A 24,161-nucleotide genomic window follows, 5' to 3' on the forward strand; every position below is an offset into this window, starting at 1 on the left:
TCTGACTAATTATGGGACTGTTCCCCCACCTACTGAGCCTTGCCTCCTCAGGGATTAATGGAAACCTCATATACATCCAGGCTGCAATCTCGGTTCCTCCACTCTCTAAGTTCTACAACTATCCATTGAGTTCTAGAAGCCAGGGGGAGGTAACAGAGTGTGCTAAACACACCACCATATGTAAGTTTACAATAGTCTATTTGTTCATAACTAAAAATTATGTTAAAATATGTAGCAGGTGCATATACAGTATAGAGAACTGTTCAAAAATAAACATATGTGCACTACAGCTCGTGAGCTGTGGCTCTATATACTCTCTAGTCACACGTCTTTAAATTTGCTACCCCTTCCTTTTGGAATCTTGCCAGCATAACTTCTTTATTGTCTATGGATAAATAGCCCTCATGTGCAATCAGGTTTTAAGATTTATGGAAAGTCTTAATGACAGCGGATAAATAAACAAGTATGCCACAGAGTCCAGGGATTTGCTCTGAATACTAAGCACTATGAAACCAGGCCAAGCAAATCCAGAAAGCATTCTGCACCTGGATCTTTGCAGCAGAGGTGGTCAGATGTATTCATCAAATTCAGTGGCAATGCATACAAACATGTTTATACTGATCCTTATGTACACAGGTATTTTATCCTGGCAGTGAACAGTAATACATAAAATAACATGACCTACTGCACTCACATGTTTACCATTATTCCTCAGACCATGCTTGGAAAATAAGCAATGAGATTGTCAGCGTAGACTTGTTCAGATTTACATCCCTGGAACCTATAGACACAAAAGCTTTTGAACAATTCATCCTCTTCTGGTCAATTTTGTAAAAAAAAAAAAAAAAAAGTTATGCAGTTGCAGAAAATAAAAATCTGTTACTCTTATATGTATACCACAATAGTCATGAAAAGGTGAAACCTAAAATTACATTCAACTTTCACAGCACATTAAAATGAACAGCAAAATGTCAGCATGAAGACAGTTTGAACAAAATAACATCAGCATCCTTTGACATTTTACCAAGTATGCAAATTTAAATCTTTTGTCGACTTTTGTATATTTGAAAGAAGAAAATGCTTCAAAACATTGTGTGTCAATAAACGCAAATCCTTTTCATTATTTTTTCTTTTTCATGCAGCATGAACACAGACAAAGACCATGGGCAAATCAGTACATAAACTGGGTGCAAGGATAGGTTTTATCCAAACCATACAGCTGTATCTTAACCACTTGACCTCCGGAAGATTTACCCCCCTTCATGACCAGGCCATATTTTACGATACACTACTGTGCTACTTTAACTGACAATTGCGTGGTCATGAAACGCTGCACTCCACAAAAAGTATGTAATTTGTTTTCCCCAGAAATAGAACTTTCTTGGTGGTATTTGATCACCACTGCCTTTTTGCTCTATAAACAAAAAAAGACTGCCAATTTTGAAAAAAAAAATAAATAAGAAGAAGATTTTTTTACTTTCTGATATAAGACATATCCAAAAAAAAAATCTAACTTCTTCATAAATTTGCATTCTGCTACATATTTTTGTTAAAAGAAAATCCCTATAAACATATATTGATTGTTTATGCAAAATTTATAGCATTTACAAACTATGGGATATACAGTATGCTGGAATTTTTTTTTTTTTACTAGTAATGGCGGCGATCAGCGACTTATAGCGGGACTGCAATATTGTAGCAGACATTCTAACACTAGCGGACACTTTTTGGGAACCAGTGCTAAAAATATGCACTGTCAATGTACTAATGACATGGCGATCAAAGGGTTAAATGTGTGCCTAGCCAGTGTTTTGGTGTGCTGCTTTTACTATGGGAAGTGCTAAATTCTATTCCCTGCTTTGCAGGGAAAGAAAATCCATCACTTCCCTGCTAAAGGACAGAACTCTGCCTTGTTTACGTAGGCAGAGCTCTGACCTGTGTGTCTTTCCGACGATCGCCGGTGCCGGCAACCATCCATTGGCCAGCACCCACTGATCGGCATCTGCTGTGTATAATGACCTACCCGCAAGTACCAGATCATGTATTAGCACATGATCCAGTGCAGGAGGGCCACCTTGCCACTGTATATGTATGTTATACGGCCAGCAAGCGGTTAAAGACTGTGTCCCACAAATGTAATTTCACAGCTTTGAGTGAGCTCTGTTAGGTTAATTCCCAAGATTTTAACATTGAACTCTAGGTCAATATTAAAGTACACATCCCAACCTGCAGAAACTCATTTCAGGGAAGTGGCAAACTCATCTCAGGGAGGTGGCGCTTATCGCCCGCAAACGCCCCCACCCCCCCGCGGCAAAATATTTTTTAAATCACATTTTCAAGATTTTTTTGCAGTGCTTCTGGGGAAAGGGGTGGGTGGTATGTGGAAAGTGTCAGTAGTTTTTTTATTTTTAATAATTGATTTTTTTACAATTTAATTTGTTTTACATTTTTTTTCACAATGCTTTTTGGGGGGAGGGGGTTGGGGCAGTGGACAATGTTGGTAGGGCAGGGGAGAGTGGTGTCAGGAGTTTTTTATTTATTTTTTTCACACTTTTTCATTTTTTTAGATTTTTTTAACAATATTTTTATATATTTTTTTGGGGGGGGGGCTTTGGTGAGATGTCAGGGGTCTAAACAGGCCCCTGACATCTCCCCTTTGAGACAGACAAAGGGACTGAGGACACATTTCCCCAGTCCCTTTCTCAGAACTAAAGATGAATGAACAGGAGACAGAGGCTCCTGTTCAATCATAAACTGAGCAGAGTAAACACAGTTTACTCTGCTCAGCAATCACAGGACACAGGAGCGATCTCGCTCACTGTGCCCTATTACTAGTTCCCCCCGCAGCCGGCGTTAGAGGAGAGGAGGGGATCCGGCTGCGGGGGATGAGGAGGGGCGGGGGTATAGAAGGACATGGAGGGGGCCAGAGGAGAACAGGGGGTGAAGAAGGACACGGAGGAGGCCGGGGGAGGAGCAGACAGAGCAGCTGGGAATGATCGGTGCACAGCAGGAGGGACAGCTGTGATCACCAATCTCCCTGTATAGCTTTTTAGCTGACAGCCACGGGAGGCAGAAAAGGAGAAGCGGCTGTCAGCTAAAAATCTATACAAAGGAGATCGGTGATCACAGGCTGTTCCCAGCTGCACCGATCATTCCCGGGAGATCGGGAGGCTCTTGCGGGGGTGTGGGAGCCGCCGCAGAAATGCGGGAGTCTCCCGCACCTCGCGAAGACTTGAGATGTCTGTTAAAGATGCAAATCAATGCAGCTTTGCAATCACTAATACATGATTAAATTAATTTTGAAATGCAGGAGTATAAGTACCTGAATTGTATCTGGTATCTGTGTCTTGTACAGTGAGGCTAAAGTGTAATATGAAGAAGCAGTATGAGAAGCCAACCAGTTCATGTGCTGACAAGCATCATGCTAATAAGTAGATAAAGCAGAATAATAGAGTGGTGTGCTCATCACTGTGCTGCTTTTAATGTTACTGTCCAGTAACAGGCTGGGGTCGGTCCAGGGCAACCTGGGTTTAGAAGAAGTAGACTAATGCTGGTCACCAGACAGAGGACATCTAGTATCAGACAAAAAAGGACTACAGATGAAACCTCTGGATTCCTGGGCTAATAATGGACTGTTTTTTTTTTTTGGCTGGAGTTCTGCTTTAAGTCTTACTATGCCATGGTTAAATCACATTCTAATTAGGTTAAGGACTTTGGTCAAGTGGATATGGATTTTTGGCTTTATCTATTCATGGCAGATATAGAAGTGAGTGTTATATAACCCCTCCTAGCTTAAAATTGATTAGTAGAGATTCAAGGTTTGGATTTATTGTGAGTTTTCCCTGAACCCTACCACATAGCCCATCCATATTTGTCTAGTTCATCTGCCCACCCACTTGTCCACCCACCTGTGTTGAAAAGCACGTGGCCTGATCTGGTTACTTTTTTATTTATGTCACTTATAAAGAACTACTGTATATTGTACTGTTTTATAATAGCACATGCAGCTTAAGATATCCCCATCATGGTTTTAAAGGATTTGTGTATTTTAAATGTTGCTCTTTAAGCTGCTTGAGAACTCCCTCTCTCCACTGAATGGTATTTTAATTCATTTATTAACTAACCAATGTGCTCTTCAAACAATATTGATGAGCCACTGGTTTTGCCCATTCTGCTGTCAGCTATAGATACCTGCCCCCCCCCCCCCCCCAATCTACACCAGACATTGATCCAGGCATGTGGCCTGGAAAGGGGGGGACAGTTGAGCATACTTGGATAGTAAGGTATAGTCATGGTGTATTGCTGGCAGCACGTGGGGTGGGGGCACTAAATTATAGCTTTGCACAGGGTGCTATGCAACTTAATGGTAATACTTTTTTAATTGGCAATATAGAGACCTTCCATTCGTTACTGTTGGAAAATATGTGTCCAATGGAGCCATCATTTACTAATCACTGATAAAAGGAAAGGAAGTAATTTACTGCTCATCCAACATTTCTACTGGGCCCTGATTTACCTAGTGGCAAGTACTGATGTTTTTGAGGATAGCTACTTGTCTTTGAGGCTCTTGTACTTTGGGGCACATATGCCTGCCCTTACAACAGCAAAGCCATTACTAGCTAGGATTCTCTCCTAAAATGTAATGGAGATCACTTGGAACAAGATAAAACAAATGTATGGCCTACTGTTTAAAAAAAAAAAAATCACTGAGATTGTTCCTATGTATATCTGTGTTTTACTGAGTAGCCAGACCTCAGATCAATTTAAGAAAACAACAGAATTTCCTGGTCAAAATTGCATGTAATTTCAGAATGTTCCCTTGAGATCTATAATAACGTGAATAAGATCAGTTAGTGTGTTTTTGTGTGTGTGTGTGTGTATATATATATATATATATATATATATATATATATATATATATATATATACAGTATTTCACAAAAGTGAGTACACCCATCACATTTTTGAAAATATATTATTATATCTTTTCATGTGACAACCCTGAAGAAATGACTCTTTGTTACAATGTAAAGTAGTGAGTGTACAGCTTTTATAACAGTGTAATATTGCTGTCAATTCAAACTAACTCAACACACAGCCATTAAAGAGGAAGTAAACCCTAATGAGTTTTATTTCTTCTTTGTTTCCCTGCAAAGGTAAAGCATAATGAGCTACTATGCATCGCATAGTAGCCCATTATGTGTCACTTACCTGAAACCGAAGCCTGCGATGTCCCCGATTTCCTCACTGGCAGGAAGCATCCATTCTTCACCCCTCTTCCTTCTGGGGCCGTGAACTCCGACTCTGTGACTGGCCGGAGTCGCGTGACATCACTCCCGCGCATGCACGCGGGAGCCGCCAGTCACGGCATGACCCCAGCTTGAAGCGGCACAGCGTGCCCTTTCAAGAGTGCGCATGCACCGAATAAATCAGCTCATGCGCCGAAGGCGGCATAGTTCGGGGACATAGTAAATATCTCCTAAACCATGTAGGTTTAGGAGATATTTCAAGCACCTACAGGTAAGCCTTAATCTAGGCTTACCTGTAGGTGAAAGTAGTCTGTAAGGGTTTACAACCACTTTAATGTCTAAACCACTGGCAACAAAAGTGAATACACCCCTAAGCGAATATACCCAAATTGGGCCCAAAGTGTCAATATTTTGTGTGGCCACCATTATTCTCCAACACTGCCTTAATCCTCTTAGACATGGAGTTCACCAGAGTTTCACAGGTTGCCACTGGAGTCCTTTTTCACTCCTCCATGACTACATCACGGAGCTGGTGGATGTTAGAGACCTTGCGCAGCTCCACTTTCCATTTGAGGATGCCCCACAGATGCTCATTAGGGTTTAGGTCTGGAGACATGCTTGGCCAGTCCATCACCTTTACCTTTAGCTTTAGCTTCTTTAGCAAGGCAGTGGTCGTCTTGGAGGTGTGTTTGGGGTCGTTATCATGTTGGAGTACTGCCCTGCGGCCCAGTCTCCGAAGGAAGGGGATCATGCTTTGCTTCAGTATGTCACAGTACATGTTGGAATTCATGTTTCTCTTAATGAACTGTAGCTCCCCAGTGCCAGCAGCACTCATGCAGCCCCAGACCATGACACTCCCACCACCATGCTTGACAAGGCAAGACACACTTGTCTTTGTACTCCTCACCTGGTTGCTTGACGCCATCTGAATCAAATACGTTTATCTTGGTCTCATCAGACCACAGGACATGGTTCCAGTAATCCATGTCCTGCTTGTATTCAGCAAACTGTTTGTGGGCTTTCTTGTGCATCATCTTTAGAAGAGGCTTCCTTCTGGGATGACAGCCATGCAGACCAATTTGATGCAATGTGCGGCGTATGGTCTGAGCACTGACAGGCTGAACCCCCACCTCTTCAATCTCTGTGGCAATGCTGGCAGCACTCATACATCTATTTCACAAAGACAACCTCTGGATATGACGCTGAGCACGTATACGCAACTTCTTTGGTCGACCATGGCAAGGCCTGTTTTGAGTGGAACCTGTCTTGTCTAACCGCTGTATGGTCTTGGCCACCATGCTGCAGCTCAGTTTCAGGTTCTTGGCAATCTTCTTATAGCCTAGGCCATCTTTATGTAGAGCAGCAATTCTTTTTTTCAGATCCTCAGGGAGTTCTTTGCCATGAGGTGCCATGTTGAACTTCCAGTGACCAGTATGAGAGAGTGAGAGCGATAACACCAAATTTAACACAGCTGCTCCTCATTCACACCTGAGACCTTGTAACACTAACAAGTCACATGACACCAAGAAGGGGAAAATGGCCAAATGGTCCCAATTTGGACATTTTCACTTAGGGGTCTACTCACTTTTTTTGCCAGCGGTTTAGACATTAATGGCTGTGTGTTTAGTCATTTTGAGGGGACAGCAAATGTATACTGTTATACAAGCTATACACCCACTACTTTACATTGTAGCAAAGTGTAATTTCTTCAGTGTTGTCACATGAAAAGATATATTATAATAAAATATTTACAAAAATGTGAGGGGTGTACTCACTTTTGTGAGATACTGTATATACAGTGCTCAGCATAAATGAGTACACCCCTTTTGAAAAGTAAGATTTCTCAATGAACACAAGAACAATTTCCAAAATTTTGACTCATCAAACTGAGTTTTACAGAACAGTTGTTTAGCTCATTATATGAAAGTAAGGTAAATACTACCGTATAACTTAGATTACAAAATCTTCAGTTTTACTTAAATTAGTTGATGCAAAAATGAATTTATTTTGTGTGACCTCCATGATTTGTAAGGACAGTATCAAGTCTTCTAGTTATGGAATGAACAAGTTGGTGACATATTGCAACATTTGCATTTTCCTCCATTCTTCAAGAACGGCCACTTTTAGAGCCTGGATGCTAGATGGAGAGTGATGCTCAACTTGTCTCTTCAGAATTCCCCATAGCTGTTCGATTGGGTTCAGATCAGGAGACATACTTGGCCACTGAATCACTTTCAACCTGTTCTTTTTCAGAAACGCAACAGTGGCCTTGGATGTGTGTTTTGGATCATTGTCATGTTGCAAAAGGGCACAGTGACCAAGGGCATGGAGTGATAGTAGCATCTTCTCTTTCAATATAGAGCAGTACATCTGTGAATTTATGATACCTTCAATGAAATGCAGCTCCCCGACTCCAGTAGCGCTCATCCGGCCCACAGGACACTGCCACCACCATGTTTTACTGTAGGCACCATGCATTTTTCTTTGTACTCCTCTTCTTTGCAATACCATACAGTTTTTAAGCCATCAGTTCCAAAAACATTTATCTTGGTCTCATCACTCCAGAGTGCAGAGTCCCAGTAGTCTTCTTTTTCAGCATGGGCCGTGGCAAATTCTAGGCGGGCTTTTTTTGTGCATGGGCTTTAGGAGAGGCTTCCTTCGTGGACGACACCCATGTATGCCATTCCTCTGCAGTGTACGTCATATTGTGTCACGAGAAACAATCACCCCAGTTTGGCTTTTTACTTCTTTAGCTAACTGCAGTGAACTTGCATGGCGATTTTCTTCAACCCTTCTCATCAAAAGACACTCATGTTGAGGTATTAACGTCCATGTATGGCATGGTTGTCTCTGTGAGATGGTTGCAGTTCCATCCTTGTTAATTTTTTGTATCACTTTTGCTACAGTATTCTGACTGATAAGTAAAGCTTTTCTGATCTTCTTGTAGCCTTCACCTTTCTTGTGTAAAGAAATTATTTTCTTTCTCAGGCCTTGTGACATTTCTCTTCCATGTGGTGCATGCAAATAGCCCACATTTGTGGGAGTATTTTGTAGTATAGTGTCCCATAGAAAATGTTGATTCTGAAAGGAAAGTAAAAGTTTTCTGACAAACCTGTTTGGGTGTACTCATTTATGCTGAGCACTGTATATACCGTATATATAAAATAAAAAGCTCTTTTATGTTTCCAACAACTTTTGCAGAGACACAGGTTGTGTACAAATTATTTTTAACACACCCACCTTCTTGTGGAATCTCAGACAACTTTCTTATAAGATCATAGCAATCCATGTATAATTAAATTATTTTGTCAAGTTATGTAAAGAACAATAGGACAGGGGGGCTGGTGGATACTCCAATGCTATATATGCAGCCTTAGCAGTAAGCATGTTGCCATCCTTGAACAATCTCAGGCAACACACCCCACATCCTGTTCCAAAAAGAGAAGTAAGGGTCTGCGGAGAGGGCTATCTGAATCTGGATAAGGATAAGGGTGCTTCCAGATATCTACAAAGATTTTTTCTTGCCACTAACACTGCCCCAATGACAGGTCCCCTACACTCCCTGCAAGTCAAGAAACTGATCCTGTTACATCACCCCCTCATTGCCTAGCCATTAATGTAGCTGCAACTGGACCCTCTCCTCCGTCTTTCTGACTGCTTCTTCCCTTCATTCTAAACTTGTCTTTCTTCTCCCCTCTTATCTTTCTCCTTTCTCATACACCCCATTAGTCTTAACTAATAGTGAATTTGGATTAAGATCGTAACATTCCTTCAACTTCTACTTCCATATACGACCTTTTATTCACAGGGTGATTTTTTTTATCAACGTTCTTCAGGTAGGGCGCCCTGCCCTTTTGTGGATTACTAAATGCCTTTTTAAAGTTTACTTCTATTCAGTTCTAAGTTACATATGTTTTTACCCAGTGGGTGTGCAGGTTCACCCTTGGTGGCCTAGACGGGATTGGCCCAATGTCCCATGGCACAGATTGTTCCCGAGGTCTACAGTGTACACCATATATGTATACTTCCAATATGTTTTCTTTAAACCTTATCTTTCATTATGCTGATTGATCATATTTCGATCGTTTCGTGACCTTTGTCATCTAATTTTTTGTAACCCTCCTTCACCCCTGCGTGGGTGTTACTTTGACCTAATGTTACGTTCCTTGATAACAATAAAGCTCTTTTGAAAAAAAAAAAAAAAAGAAACTGATCCTGGGTGACATCATTAACATCATTGATCAAATAATGTCATGTCCATGTAATGTCCCCAGCCACCTTGAAGTTGGGGTGAAACCTTATGTGCAGATTAAAGTAATCTCTCAAGCATGTTAATTAAAGTGGTTGCAAACCCTTACATATACTCAGTAACGTGACTGGCCTCAGGTAATACACAGAGATGAAAAAAACCTCCTACATAAGTTGTACCTGTTTATCTGCAGCTCTCTTTTCTCTACAGCTATTCAGAGTGCATAGTTTAGACAGCTTGTCTAAACTTTCAGAAAACAGAGGGCAGAGAGATGAGTTACACTCTGCAGGACTCAGTAAGAGCTGATTGGATGGAAAAGACACACCCCTTCACAGAGGAACAAAACTCTCATGGTAGCTTGGGCTACTACAGTGATTATGGCTTCCATAGAGGCTGATTACAAAAGCATACTTACATTGGCCAAACTGGCCCATCTTAATTATGCAGAGTATAATGCATCCCTATCACAATGTGTTATACTAAATATACTATCACTCTCTTCCTCTCTTCCCAGAATGATGGTGCCATGTTTATTCAGAGATCATCTAAAATGAGCTTACATTTGTCAAATTAAATGTTTCACCTGGGTGTCACAATCATGTAAATCCTGGTGTATGTGCTGTAATGTTTTTGTTCTGCTCTGTGTATAAATATCTCACATGGATCAGCCACATAATGTTGTGTCTTATCTTGGGAAAGTTACATTATTACAGTCACTAGAGGTGAAGAAATGCTTCATGACTTCACTTTCTCAGATAACACTTCTCAGCCTAGGTTTAGTTATTTGTCTGGAGCTCAAGAAAAGTGTTTTAATGATAAAAGATTAAGATTTTGTTGAAAAATAATACAATTATATAGGTTATCCATATTGTAATATGTCAGGAATTTCTTGATAAAGACTTGATGATTCCATAGTAAGTGATTTTAATGTGATTCTGAATTAAAATTTAGATTATTGTTCAGATTGAATCTTTTTGGTAAGAGATGCTGAAATCAAAAGAGACATTAAAAGAGAAAAGAGGACCAAGGGGTTCAGAAGATGATCTACAAGGGACCAGCAACAAAGAAGGGGTGTTTGTCAAAGTGGAGGAAAAAAAAGCTTGGATGAATGGTCATTATGTTATAAGATATTTCAGATATTCTACATTAAGTAGTTAATCATACTTAAAAGGAAAATAATTGCTAGTAATTACTTAATGTCTCTCATTTCCTACTCTTTCTACTTGAAGCACAACTTCTGGTTATACACTTTGCCCTAATTACTTGTGCAGTACTACCCTGAGAAATTGTGTTTTAAATCTTTTCAGTTCATTTTGCAACCTTGTAACCCTTTGGGATCCTGTGTGGTACATCTGTTTATTGTTTCCTATACTTCAAATGTTCTTTTGTGAAGAATGTTTCACCAAAACATCTTTCTGCATAAATAGTTTAACTGGGGGGATCATTTGGGAAAAGAACTGTAGGATTCTAAAGGAATTAGGACCAGTGCAGCCCTGGACTGAAGGATAAAAAGGTGTGCTGCTTGCAAAAGAGTCGGTAGTGGTCAGGCTCACTTGCTAGGACGGTCTCTTTGGAGAACTCCATAAGGCTTATTTATCTTTAAACACAACCTTTTCATCTCTATATGCCCGCCCACTTTGGATCTGCATATTTTTGTATATGTCCATCTACCAACATATTGGATATACTGTACATATGGTGGAGCTTGCTGTGATTGCCTCTATCTGGCTACCTTTGATCCTCTGTGGGTCTTTGAGTCGACTTCCACCCCGGCACCCTTGAGACGCATTACAGACATTTTTTGGTCTTATATCAGGTCATTCATGTCTATTACACACTACTGACCCCTGAAGAAGACTATATTTAGTTGAAACATGTTGGGAAATGATTGGTGGCTATACAATAGATTCAATACATGCTATCTCCACTTATGTAAGAAACCTTAACATACATCAGACCAGAAATTAAACTGTATACAGAATACATTTTATCCTATTGTACAAATAAACTTTTTTACTTTTATAAAAAAATATACTTGGTTTTGAATTTCAATTGCTGCAACAATATCCCATGGGAGATACTCTCTTTTTTTATAACTTGTTAAGGGATGGAGCAGCTTTGTAACTCAGGTTACACTCACCACTTCCATTTTCAACATGCTGACAAGGAACATGCTGCTAAAAGGAGATAGCTGAGCGAACATAGGGATAACCTCATCAGTGTGCTGCTACTTTTTTTTTTTTTCCAAATAAAGCTTTATTAAGTTAAATTCATACAGAAAAGTAGTACACAAAAGCAAGGTTTGAGATAAAATGATAACAGTGTTATACAGAGGGAACAGTCCAGAGAGTACAACGTTGTATTTTAACAAGAATTCAAATCTACGACTGTGGAGTTGTTGAAAAACACATTACATCTGGGGTGTGGATATATGGGATTACAGAGTAGTGTGGGCAGAAAAAATAAAGAATATATATTAAAGCAGGTAAAACATTTTTGATTTTTGAGGGCGAAAAAGATTGCCTATGATAGCCTTAGTATATGAGTCTGAGATTTTTGTTGGATTTTGTTTGGAATAATCGTTAATTACTATGTCTGTGTGAGAGTGTGAAATTGATCCTGGTGCATGGTGTCCAGAAGTCGGGTAATGTCTGTAGATAGAGATATAATCATAGCATACAACAATAGATACCTAACATAGCAAAGTTTTGATTAAATGGTGGTCAAAATATAGTGAGAAGTACAAAAGGAAGGTAGGGGAAAGTTATTTCCCGTCCCTGGCTCAGCCATGGGTCTAACGGGAAATATCTTTACAGAAGGACTAAGTCCCAGGAAGAAAAGCATAATAGAGCTTTTGAAGTGAATTCTGTATGCGTAATGATATAGTTGCCTCCTGAATTTTGTTTCATGAACGGCTATAGGGAGGACTATAGACAGTTGGGATGTATGATGTGTCTTATGGTGTGCTGGAGGAGAATTCCTGACTGATTAATTGGGTATATTCAGATGTTGTGCGGAAATGTAGCCAACAGGCCCAAGTGTTCCTGTATTTAGTATAGGAATCCTGTGCTTGATGTACAAGTTCCTCCATTTCAGCTATTTTGTTTACTCTTTTGAACCAGTCTGCGATTGTGGGTGGGTTGGGAGATCTCCAGAGAACTGGGATACAGAGTTTAGCAGCATTGATTAGATGTAGTGCTAGGGATTTGTGATAAGATTTCATCGGTAGGGAGGAGTGGTGTAGGAGGGCTTGTGCTGGAGAGAAATCTAGCTGAAGTGCAGTGATTTGGGAGGAGAGGTGAAAAACTTTAGTCCAGAAGGTAGAAATCGCAGGGCAGTCCCACCATATGTGAAGGAGTGATCCGTTTTTGTCATTACATCTCCAACAATTAGATGGGATCTCTGGATTAATGGTGTGTAACTTGAGAGGCGTTTTGTACCATCTGGAGAAAAGCTTGTATCCGTTTTCTTGAGTTGTTACATTAATGGAGCCTTTGTGTATGTTAGAGTATATCTTTTCCCTTTCCTTATCAGAGAGGTGGATGGAAAGATCTTTTTCCCATTTTGCACTAGCTATATTTGTTTTAGGAGTATGCTCGAGAAAGAGGTTCAAGTATATGGTGGATATCAGGTGTCTTTGTGGTTCAGTGGCAGAGCAAAGGGATTCAAAGTGTGATTGGTTTCTTGAGTATGCAGCCCTAGTTTGGGGATCAAGAAGAAAATGTCTGAGTTGCATATAAGACCAGAAAGGGATCTGGTGATTCGTTTCTTGGGAGTTCAATGAGGACAGCGGTTTAATATTCTCCTTAGCGAAGAAATCTCCCGCTGTCATCCTTGTCTGGGATCCTATTTGATGAAGGAAAGAATCATCAATGCCTGGTGGAAAGTCTGGGTTATGTTTGATTGGCGTGAGAGGGCCTGGAGAGGAGGAAATGTGCTGCTACTTTTTTTTGTAAAAATACAAATCATTGGGCAGGCAAAAAAGCTCCTATATATATTTTTATACATATGTATTTAGTTATTTGCCTAGATTGTAACTTAATATTAATTTTAACTTTAACTTAATATGTATATTTTTTACACATGTATTTAGTTATTTGCCTAGAGTGTATCCTTAATATCTTATTGTATAAAAATGTATATCTGTATACAACATTTATAATTATATAAAGTATTCACGCATAGGGCTGTCCAAATTTACTACATAGTGTGCTCCTTCTCTAGTAGAAAAGCATAGGTATAGAAAAGCTGTACACCACACATTCTGACTAATACCATATGAGAAATTAAAAATTTCTAACAAATTTGACTAAATACTCTACTTCACATCGCTAAGCTGTTGCATACTTTGTTTGTTTTCGGTAATTTTTCTCTTTTCTGTTTCAATATTTTTATTAGAATTTCAAGAACTCAGAACAAGCCATAGTTTGCCCATTCAAGGACAACATTAAATAGGCATGTAAAGAAACAGCATCTGTATGCATAACAAGTAACATAACAGTAAACTGGTACCAGATTTTTCCCTTTTCAAATTGTGGTGGTCCCCTAAAAAAAACAAAAAAAAAAAAACTAGAGAGTGCAAGCAGAAAATCGAGTTAGTATCAAAGTACAGGCAATAATGAAGTCATTAATAATTAACCAGGGTGTTTTGGGAACTGGATGAGAAAAGAGGGAGGAAAAGACTACCGTGAAAGCTGTAATTTAAATTGAGCATCATACTCCTGTATCAAGTGATGATTTATGAGTCTCGTTAATTATCATATTATTTTTTTCAACAGGCCCAGTGGGAAGGGCTCACGGGACGAATCGTGTTTAACAAAACCAGTGGGCTACGAACAGATTTCGATCTAGATATCATCAGCCTGAAAGAAGATGGTCTTGAAAAGGTATGTATACATTTAATTCATTGCTTTGAATATCTTTCTTACCTTGTTCTATGGTTAAGAAGCCTCTTTATAGCCTTCATTTCAAGGTCACTAAGAACTCATTGACACCATTATTTCTAACAGGTCAGTCAAACAGATGGTAATCGCATATTAATAATTACATAATTTTTGTCCTAATTAAGCCATTATGTTTCATTTCTGTTTCATGAATATATTCAGGAACACTGTACATCATAGTAGATAACCTTACAGAAGAACTATGTATAATGAGCTGATATTAAGTCAGTGAAAAGATGGGACAAAGAAAACTAAAGCAACATTTTTTGGTTATAACAGCCAGTCTGATGTCTTATTTTAGCAGAGAATAGATAATTTGACTGGCTGAAAAGGGCAGCTGCCCCACTTTTCACAAATTAGCCTTTGTATTTAGTAACTCTCTATAAAGTGGTATTAAACCCAAAACAAAAATATATTATATTGCAGCTTACTAATTGTTAGATCTGTTTTAGGCTTTTCTACTTGCATTTTCCCCTGGTGATCCAGCCAGTTAAAAGTCATTTTTCTGTTTCCATTAACAGACCAAACTGTCCAGAAAAAGTGGCAGTTAGAAGGTTGAAACAAACCATTTAACATTGGCAAGGTTGCTTACAATGATCAGCTTTTATTCTCAAAAAGAAAAACAAGCTGTTGTTGTAACTGCATAGAAATTGTTAGATGGAGTTTCAGCTGTAATTTGTTAGTCAAGTAAATCTAATACTAGTGCATTTAATACTAGTGCATCTAATACTACCCTCTCCCCAGATTGACAATGCTGCTGTCCAAAGGTGTCTCCTGTGCACTTCCATCCAGAGTGGAGACACCCTAGGACAGGAAGTGTGTTACTGTCCAGATAACAGGTAAAAATAAAGGAAAAAAGCCAAAAAGGTAACTAATGCAGCCACCCTATTTAAGGACTTGTGATCTGCAATATATTACATTATTGTTTTTAGGTTTAATACCCCCCTCCTTATGTATAGAGATGAAGAAAGAAGAGGAGGAGTTAGTCCAACACTGAAAGTAGGCAGACAGTTCCTAAAGAGAAGAAGGCTATGGCCTGCAAATAAAGAGAGGGCAGGGATTGAGCAATTGTTTAGGTTGTTGACATGGTCTTATATTGTTGCTTTTTCATTTTGTCAACTGCAACTGTCCTTTATTACTCAGATAACTTAACCACTCGCAGACCGCCCATTGTACATATACTGCGGCAGGGCGGCTGCTCTGTGCAGAAAATGTACCTAGAACATGATCTGACACTTCTGGGTTTGGGAAGCGCGTGCTGCTGGTGACCCACTCCTGCTGTGATCACACACAGCGAGAGCCCAGAGGCGGGTATCACAAACTCGTCGTCCGCCGGCACCCGCCCCTTACACAGTACACAGGAAAAATGGCAATCTGCCTATGTAAACAAGGCAGATTACCATTCTGTCAGAAGGGAAGTTATTTATTCCTGTGTTCCTAGAAAGCAGGAGCAAGGATCTGTGCCTTCCCCTAGTCAAATCCCACACAGTGAGTAAGCACAGGCTAGGCACACAGTTATCCCTTTGATCGCCCCTGATGTTAACCCCCCTCCCAACCAGTGTCATTAGTACAGTGACAGTGCATATTTTTATTACCGATCACTGTATAATAGGGCGTACACACGGTCGGACTTTGTTCGGACATTCCGACAACAAAATCCATGGATTTTTTCCGACGGATGTTGGCTCAAACTTGTCTTGCATACACACGATCACACAAAGTTGTCGGAAAATCCGATCGTTCCGAACGCGGTGACGTAAAACACGTACGTCGGGACTATAAACGGGGCAGTGGCCAATAGCTTTCATCTCTTTATTTATTCTGAGCATGCGTGGCACTTTGTCCGTCGGATTTGTGTACACACGATCAGAATTTCCGACAACGGATTTTGTTGTCGGAAAATTTTATATCCTGCTCTCCAACTTTGTGTGTCGGAAAATCCGATGGAAAATGTCCGATGGAGCCCACACACGGTCGGAATTTCCGACAACACGCTCCGATCGGACATTTTCCATCAGAAAATCCGACCGTGTGTACGGGGCATTAGTGTCACTGGTCCGCAAAAAGTGTCAAAAGTGTCAGTTAGGTGTCCGATTTGTATGCCGCAATATCGCAGTCCTGCTATAAGTCACTGTAAAAAAGGAAAAAAATTGCGCATAGAGAACAAAATAAGCAGCCAACACGTCACTAGACATACAGTGCAAAAGGGAAACAAAAAACAAAAGTGTGGCACTAAGTGAGCAAGTAAATAGCGTGTGAACCTAAATAAGGTGAGGTAGGCAATGCAAAATTGAATGTGAACAAAACCAAAACATAAAAGTCCAAAGTGAATAAAAAAACATCTATGGAAGGTCCATTAAAGTTCAAAATACAGTGAAAAGGTCTCTCTTGGATATTCCTGGGATGAATCTTGAAAATACAGTCAAAATGGTAAAGTGTTCACGCTTACCAGAATCGATAGACACTGTATAACATGTGGGTCAAACAGGCACTCTTGAGGGAATAACCTCAAACAGGAACTCCCGCCACTGGAACAATGGTAAGAAAGAATGGGGACTGTCAGGCATCCATGATGGTCTCCAAAACATGCGATGAATCACATCAAATGGTGTGCATGAAAAACAAATGATCCACACATAGTGTGATACTGTTTGACATTTAATGGTAAAAAAGGGGTGTCAGATGATATCCAATAGGACGAAACATGTCGGTTGATGGTCTTGGAATCGTTGCCTATACTCCATTTTATTTACAAGCTTGTTTTATCGGATTTGCTGTAAGTGTAAACTCCCTTTTTTTACCATTAAACGTCAAACAGTATCACACTATGTGCGGATCATTTGTTTTTCATGCACACCATTTGATGTGATTCATTGCATGTTTTGGAGTCCATAATGGATGCCTGACAGTCCCCATTCTTTCTTACCATTGTTCCAGTGGCGAGAGTTCTGTTTGAGGTCATTCCCTCAAGAGTGCCTGTTTGACCCACGTGCTATACGGTACGTGTGTCCATCGAATCTGGTGAACACTTTACCATTTTGACTGTATTTTCAAGATTCATCCTAGGTTTATCCAGGAAAGACATTTTCACTTTATTTTGAACTTTAATAGACCTTCCATAGATGTTTTTTTATTCACTTTGGACTTTTATGTTCTGCTATAAGTTGCTGATCGCTGCCATTACTAGTAAAAATAAAAAAAAAAATAAATAAAAATATCCCATAGTTTGCAGACGCTTTCACTTTTGCGCAAACCAATTGATATTCGCTTATTGGGATTTTTTTACCAAAAATATGTAGCAGAATACATATTGACCTAAATTGATGAAGAAATTAGGATTTTTATATTTTTTTATTGGGTATGTTTATAGCAGAAAATTGTTGGTCATTTTTTGTTTATAGCGCAAGAAATTAAAACTGCAGAGGTGATCAAATACCACCAAAAGAAAGCTCTATTTATGGGAAAAAAGGACAAACATTTTATTTGGGTACAGTGTTGCACAAATGTGCAATTGTCAGTTAAAGTAATGTAGTGGCGGATAAAAAAAAATGGCCTGGCCATGAAGGGGGTAAATCTTCCAGGGGTCAAGTGGTTAAAGACCATGTGAGTATATTCCAGCACACAAATGCTTGCCACCTTCTAACAAATGCCAGAATTTCCAGGTTATCAGTCCAGGTCTGCATTGTGTCAATGTTTAAATTCACAATGGCAGTATTTGATCTGCTTTTTTTAAAAGTTCAAAATTATGAGAAAGTTAGCTAAAATGGGAACCTGATTCCAATATAGTGCTGTATCCATCTGCAGCAGCTCTTTTCCCTTCTCTTGCTTCTCTTTAGAAGACTCAGCAGCAGTGAGAGTCATTGGCATCTGCTGCTGTCAGCTAAATCCTATGAGAGAGTTGTGGAATGGGGCCGAGCTGGGCTATATGTGTCTATGGATGCACACGACCCGGCTTGAGATTAAGCCTGCACTTCTACCCCTATAGCAAGTGGTTTGTTTTTGGGGACATATGGGGATGAGGAAGAGTGGACAGCAGGGGTAGGGGGGAACAGATGAACATACTAAAGGCACAATTAAAAACAGTCTGCCCATAACATGTTTGTTGTTCACCCCTGTCCTTTTCATATATACTGTCCACACAGACTGGGTTTCAGAAAGTACAGTATGTCATTGCATTTATTAACATATCAGTGAAAAAAAACATAAGAACCACATTTATGGTTTTAAAAATAAAAAGTGTCTCAAGAAAAAGCAGATTACACAGTATATGGTAGTCAATATACTAAACAGTAAATGTAAGTCCTGTGCTAATTAAAAATGGTGCAAATATGCAAAAAACAATTAGTGAACAACTGTGTAAATCAACCACAAATGGAATTGTGAAAATCAAGTAAGTGTGCCAGTCCAAATAAAAGATAGTCCGGGGATAGGTCTACTAAGAGTCCTTCTATAACACAATGTGAAATAAAATACAGACACCTACTTTTCATATGTGCATGGACTTTAAAAAATAATAAATACATATCATAAAAGTGTGTATATAGAAATACCGTATTTATCGGCGTATAACACGCGCTGGCGTATAACACGCACCCCAAGTTTAGGAGAGAATTTTAAGGAAAAAAAATTTTTAGGAGGGAAGTTTAAGGAAAAAAAAACTTACATTAAAATGCCCATCAATGCAGCCTTATCTGTCCATCTGCAGCCTTTTCAGTGTCAGTGCAGCTTTGTCAGTGCAGCCTTGTCAGTGCAGCTTTGCCCCAGTGCAGCCTTGTCAGTGCAGCTTTGCCCCAGTGCAGCCTTGTCAGTGCAGCTTTGCCCCAGTGCAGCCTTGTCAGTGAAGCTTTGCCCCAGTGCAGCCTTGCCAGTGAAGCTTTGCCCCAGTGCAGCCTTGCCTCAGTGCAGCCTTGCCCCAGTGCAGCTTCGTTAGTGCAGGTCTGCCCCAGTCCAGCCATGTCAGTGCAGCTTTGTGCACTCGGTGTAGATTCAAAAAATGGCGCCGAGACTGCAGGGAGCTGAGATACACATACTGAAGTGTTCTCGGCTTTTTCCGGCGCCGCCGTCACGCCCAGTCCCGCCCCTGGACCTGTGTTATGTCCATCATAGGGCGGGACTGGGCGTGACTGTGAGCGGCGCCGAAAAAAGCCGAGCACACTCGGGTATGTGTATCTCGGATCCGACAAGAGCCGAGATACACATACCCGAGTGTTCTCTGCTTTTTTCGGCGCCGCTCACAGTCACGCCCAGTCCCGCCCTATGATGGACATTACACAGGTCCAGGGGCGGGACTGGGCGTGACGGCGGCGCCGGAAAAAGCCGAGAACACTTGAGTATGTGTATCTCGGCTCCCTGCAGTCTCTGCGCCATTTTTTAATCTACCCACGGCTGTGTATGTCGGCGGCGACCGCGGCAATTGCCGCGATCGCTCCGATGACACAGAAATCGGCGGGGATCGGCCTATAACACGCACCCACGATTTTCCCCTGATTTTCAGGGGAAAAAAGTGCGTGTTATAGGCCGATAAATACGGGTAAGTATAAATAAAAACAAATGACAAAGAAGAAAATGTGTTAAAGGAACCACAGGAAAAAAGGCACAATATTTGTACAAAAGCCATACCCATATACAATAAACGGACTTACCATAAACAGGCTTACTGCATATTTTCTGGACCCTATCTTCATAATTTAATCTAATTCCTAAAGGCCCAAGTTTTTTCCTTATACACCATATTGACATTCCTCTTAAAACATACAAAAATTCTATCATTATATATATGGTTAATGCGGCCTGATCCTGTATTCCAGTTCTTTGGAAATCCTCTTCGCCTCCCACTCTGCGGCAATCATCCTGTAAAATTCATGATATAGAATATATTGAAAACCTTACCAGTTTTCTTAAAGCAGGACTCCGGGATTTTCAAACAATTGCCCATTAGTACACCCCCCACACAAAACACTAAACAGTTATTGCATTTGTGAAATTTCTTACCGTTTAAGAGATATGTCTGATTGAATTTTCAGGAAGTCTGTGATTCAAAAAATGCATCATCTTTTCTGGCAGGGAGGAGCTCTTAGAACAGGGATTACATAATATCCTCTCTCCTCTCTTTACACTGTAATCAGACTACATTTTCTATCATGCTTTGCAAGTTATAATGTGGGAGGTACATTAGGCTTGTACATGTAAATGTGAACTCGACCACTTCAACATAAATCACACCCCTCATTCTGCAGCCAGCAAGCCAAACATAACACACGGTATGATAGGTTACACCCACTTATAAATGTAAAGCATGTCTGTTCTCACCCCTCCAGCCACAACAGGACATACTCATATTGTCCTTAATTACTTTATGTAATCATTACTGAACTGTAGACACATCCTATAACTATATAATATACACATTGTACTCTGCTGTAATTCAGTATTAGAAATATTGCTCCTGCTACAGTTTTGAAATCGTTCTAACAGTAATCAGTTAGAATGAGCCACTGATGAGCCCCCAGTGTAGTTCATCAGTGGCCCCCAGTGTAGCTCATCAGTGGCCCCCAGTGTAGCTCATCAGTGGCCCCCAGTGTAGCTCATCAGTGGCCCCCCCAGTGCAGCTCATCAGTAGCCTCCAGTGCAGCTCATCAGTAGCCCCCAGTGTAGCTCATCAGTGGCCCCCAGTGTAGCTCATCAGTGGCCCCCAGTGTAGCTCATCAGTGGCCCCCAGTGTAGCTCATCAGTGGCCCCCAGTGCAGCTCATCAGTAGCCCCCAGTGCAGCTCATCAGTGGCCCCCAGTGTAGCTCATCAGTGGCCCCCAGTGCAGCTCATCTGTGGCCCCCAGTGTAGCTCATCAGTGGCCCCCAGTGTAGCTCATCAGTGGCCCCCAGTGCAGCTCATCAGTAGCCCCCAGTGCAGCTCATCAGTGGCCCCCAGTGCAGCTCATCAGTAGCCCCCAGTGCAGCTCATCAGTGGCCCCCAGTGCAGCTCATCAGTGGTCCCCCCATGCAGCTCATCAGTGACCTACCAATGCATAGCCTGATTGTTATCAGATGACCGGATGACACAACATGGATCTCTGGCTGTGACAAGTATTGTATGTGAGAACACTGATCACTGTAATCTCCCGCCAGATTGGCACAGTGTGCTCTCAATCACAATGCTGGCGGGAGATTACAGTGATCAGTGTTCTCGCATACAATACTTGTCACAGCCAGAGATCCATGTTGTGTCATCCGGTCATTTGATAACGATCAGGCTATGTGCGGAGATAGTGGGCGAGAGGGGGGCAGAGTAGAGGGGCGGAGACTGGCAGGGAGAAGAGGAGGAGAAGGGAGAAGAGAAGAGGAGGAGGAAACCACCTCCATGGGCGGCAAAGACCGGGGCTGTGAGACCCCTCTGCCCACTACAGGAAAGAGAAGTCCTGGTGCATTGAACTACAAGTGGGTGTGTCAGACCACTGGCTGAGCTTAGGAGAGGGATAGAAGCCAGTGTTCTTACAAACAGAATGTCAGCAGACAATAACAGTTTTTCAGCAAGTTCAGCAGCCTATTACAGAGGAACTACAGAGCTCAGAAGAACATGGATGGCAAAGTTGGTGAAGGTAGGAGATCAGCAATAGGGACATGGAAAAAAGTTTTTGCCCAGAGTTCTGCTTTAAAGATACAACCATTAAATTTAAAAATATATGGTCCCTCTTGTAAGGACTTCTCCCATTCTAAAGAGTACACCCACATCCCATGTCTAAGGCTACTTTCACACTGGGGCGGCGGGTCCATTAACGTCCGTTAACATCAGGTTCATTATTGCAGTTTTGTGGAATTTATTCTTATATTTTTATATAATTGTCTTTGAAATTAAACATTTCCTCTCTGGAACACTTGTACCCTTGTCTCTCCAGAAAAACATGTTGTATTTCAGAATAAGTGTCAAGTTTACACTAAACAACATTTGCATTTTTACTCTTTCCAAAAAGAAAGATTTTATTTTTTTATTTATTTTCTGATTATATATGATATTTGTTTGGTAGTCAGATTGGTTAAGCCCAAAAGTAAAAAAAAAAACTTTGTTAAAATGTATGCCAAGGAAGAAAAAAATGTATGTGATACATCCCTACAAAAAAACAAAAAAAAAAAGCAATAAGAAGGTGGTTCTAAGTGCAGTACAAACTAGACTTTACCACTTGCTTACTGGGCACTGATTAGGTGGCACTGATGAGGAGGCACTAATATGTCGCACTGATAGGTGGCACTGATTAGGTGGCACTGATGAGGAGGCACTAATATGCCGCACTGATAGGTGGCACTGATAGGTGGCACTGGTGGGCACTGATAGGTAGCATTGGTGGGCACTAATAGGCAGCAGGGATAGGCGGCACTGATGGGCAGCACTGATGGGTGACACTGATGGGCATTGATGGACAGCACTGATGAGCAGGCACTGATGGGCACTGAAAGGCAGCACTGACTGCCATCACTAATGATCACTAATGGGTGTCACTGATGGGATGGGCACTAATTGGTGTCACTGATGGCCACTGCTGGGGCTTTACTGAAATCAGTGCACTGATAATAAGTGCCCTGTTTACCTGTCCTGGTCTCCACTGCAAGGAGATGCTGCTGACCGGCTCTCCTCACCACACACTCTGTGAGTGTGAGGTGAGGAGAGCTGATAAACCGCACTTCCACATTCGACACAACCGATCACATGGTTAAAGAGCTGCATCATCAGCTTTTACCAAGATCAGGGTCACCATGTGTCCTAGGAACATGGTGCAGCTGTAATTGACGTGGTGCGCACGCACACAAACGCGCGAGAGCAGGGGGTTCTGGGGCACTGTCATATAGTGTCTTCCCAGAAGGAGTGCCGCAACGCTCCTCTGTTTGACGGTGGGCAGGTGGCAAGTTGTTAATTCTTGACCAAACAAGATCAAAAACACTTACAAGATGTGTAAAGTATACAGGCTCATCAGTATGTGTATGATGTCCAGTGGGAGAGTTCCCTTCAGGATGTGACAGCCGCAGATGGTAATCCAACTGGGCAGCGGTGGAGAGCTGTGTGTAGAGATGCAGGAAGGGCAGCCACGCTGTTGGGACGAGCGTGGAACGCAGCTACGCATACATGACGTCAAAGGGGGCAGCAACGCGTTTCAGAGCATGCACGTTAGCTTCTTCTTCATAACCATAGATGCAGAGCCAGAGGAGGGAGCTTATATGCAAACAGGTTCAAGAGCAGGGACGGGAGCTGGGCCGCACTACAGAAGAGCGCTAAAACATGCCAGTATATAGCACAAAGCTTATTACAACAACTCTCTGGATAAAATATGTATAAATAACAAGGAAAATAAAAAAAAACAGACATGCATAAACTTAGACAATGACAGTAAGACTAAGGGTACCAGCTGTACCACAAGGTAAAAAAGCCTGAAATAAAATATGATGGAAGGATGTAAAAATGAAAATAAAAGTAAAAATAAAAGGGAGAGTACATAATGGGACACAAACATACATACATGTGTTTGTGTGTGTGTGTGTGTGTGTGTGTGTGAAGGAAATAGTGACATATGGAAGGCATATTGGATGCCTGGAATGAAAAACTATTGAGGGATAAATCCGATATATCCAATATACAAGCAAACCAGGAAAAATAGTGCAACTGCACTTCCAAAGTGCACAGTTTATTTGCATTTGATAAACCCACCCAAATGAGTGGCGTTAGCCCAGCCCAGTTGC

At 41.0% G+C, this 24,161-nt stretch overlaps 1 protein-coding gene across 1 annotated transcript in view; it reads left to right on the top strand.

Annotated features, from left to right (window-relative positions):
* The window catches only part of GRIK3 (glutamate ionotropic receptor kainate type subunit 3), a 929,711-nt gene that overhangs the window by 634,771 nt on the left and 270,779 nt on the right, over positions 1-24,161 (top strand). The window contains exon 8 of the mRNA XM_073615535.1: positions 14,277-14,384. Within this exon, the coding sequence (XP_073471636.1) occupies positions 14,277-14,384 (108 nt within the window). The remainder of the gene's footprint in view (positions 1-14,276; positions 14,385-24,161) is intronic.

The sequence above is a fragment of the Aquarana catesbeiana genome, linkage group LG02, assembly GCF_042186555.1.
Source record: "Aquarana catesbeiana isolate 2022-GZ linkage group LG02, ASM4218655v1, whole genome shotgun sequence".
In the NCBI taxonomy this organism is placed as follows: Eukaryota; Metazoa; Chordata; class Amphibia; order Anura; family Ranidae; genus Aquarana; species Aquarana catesbeiana.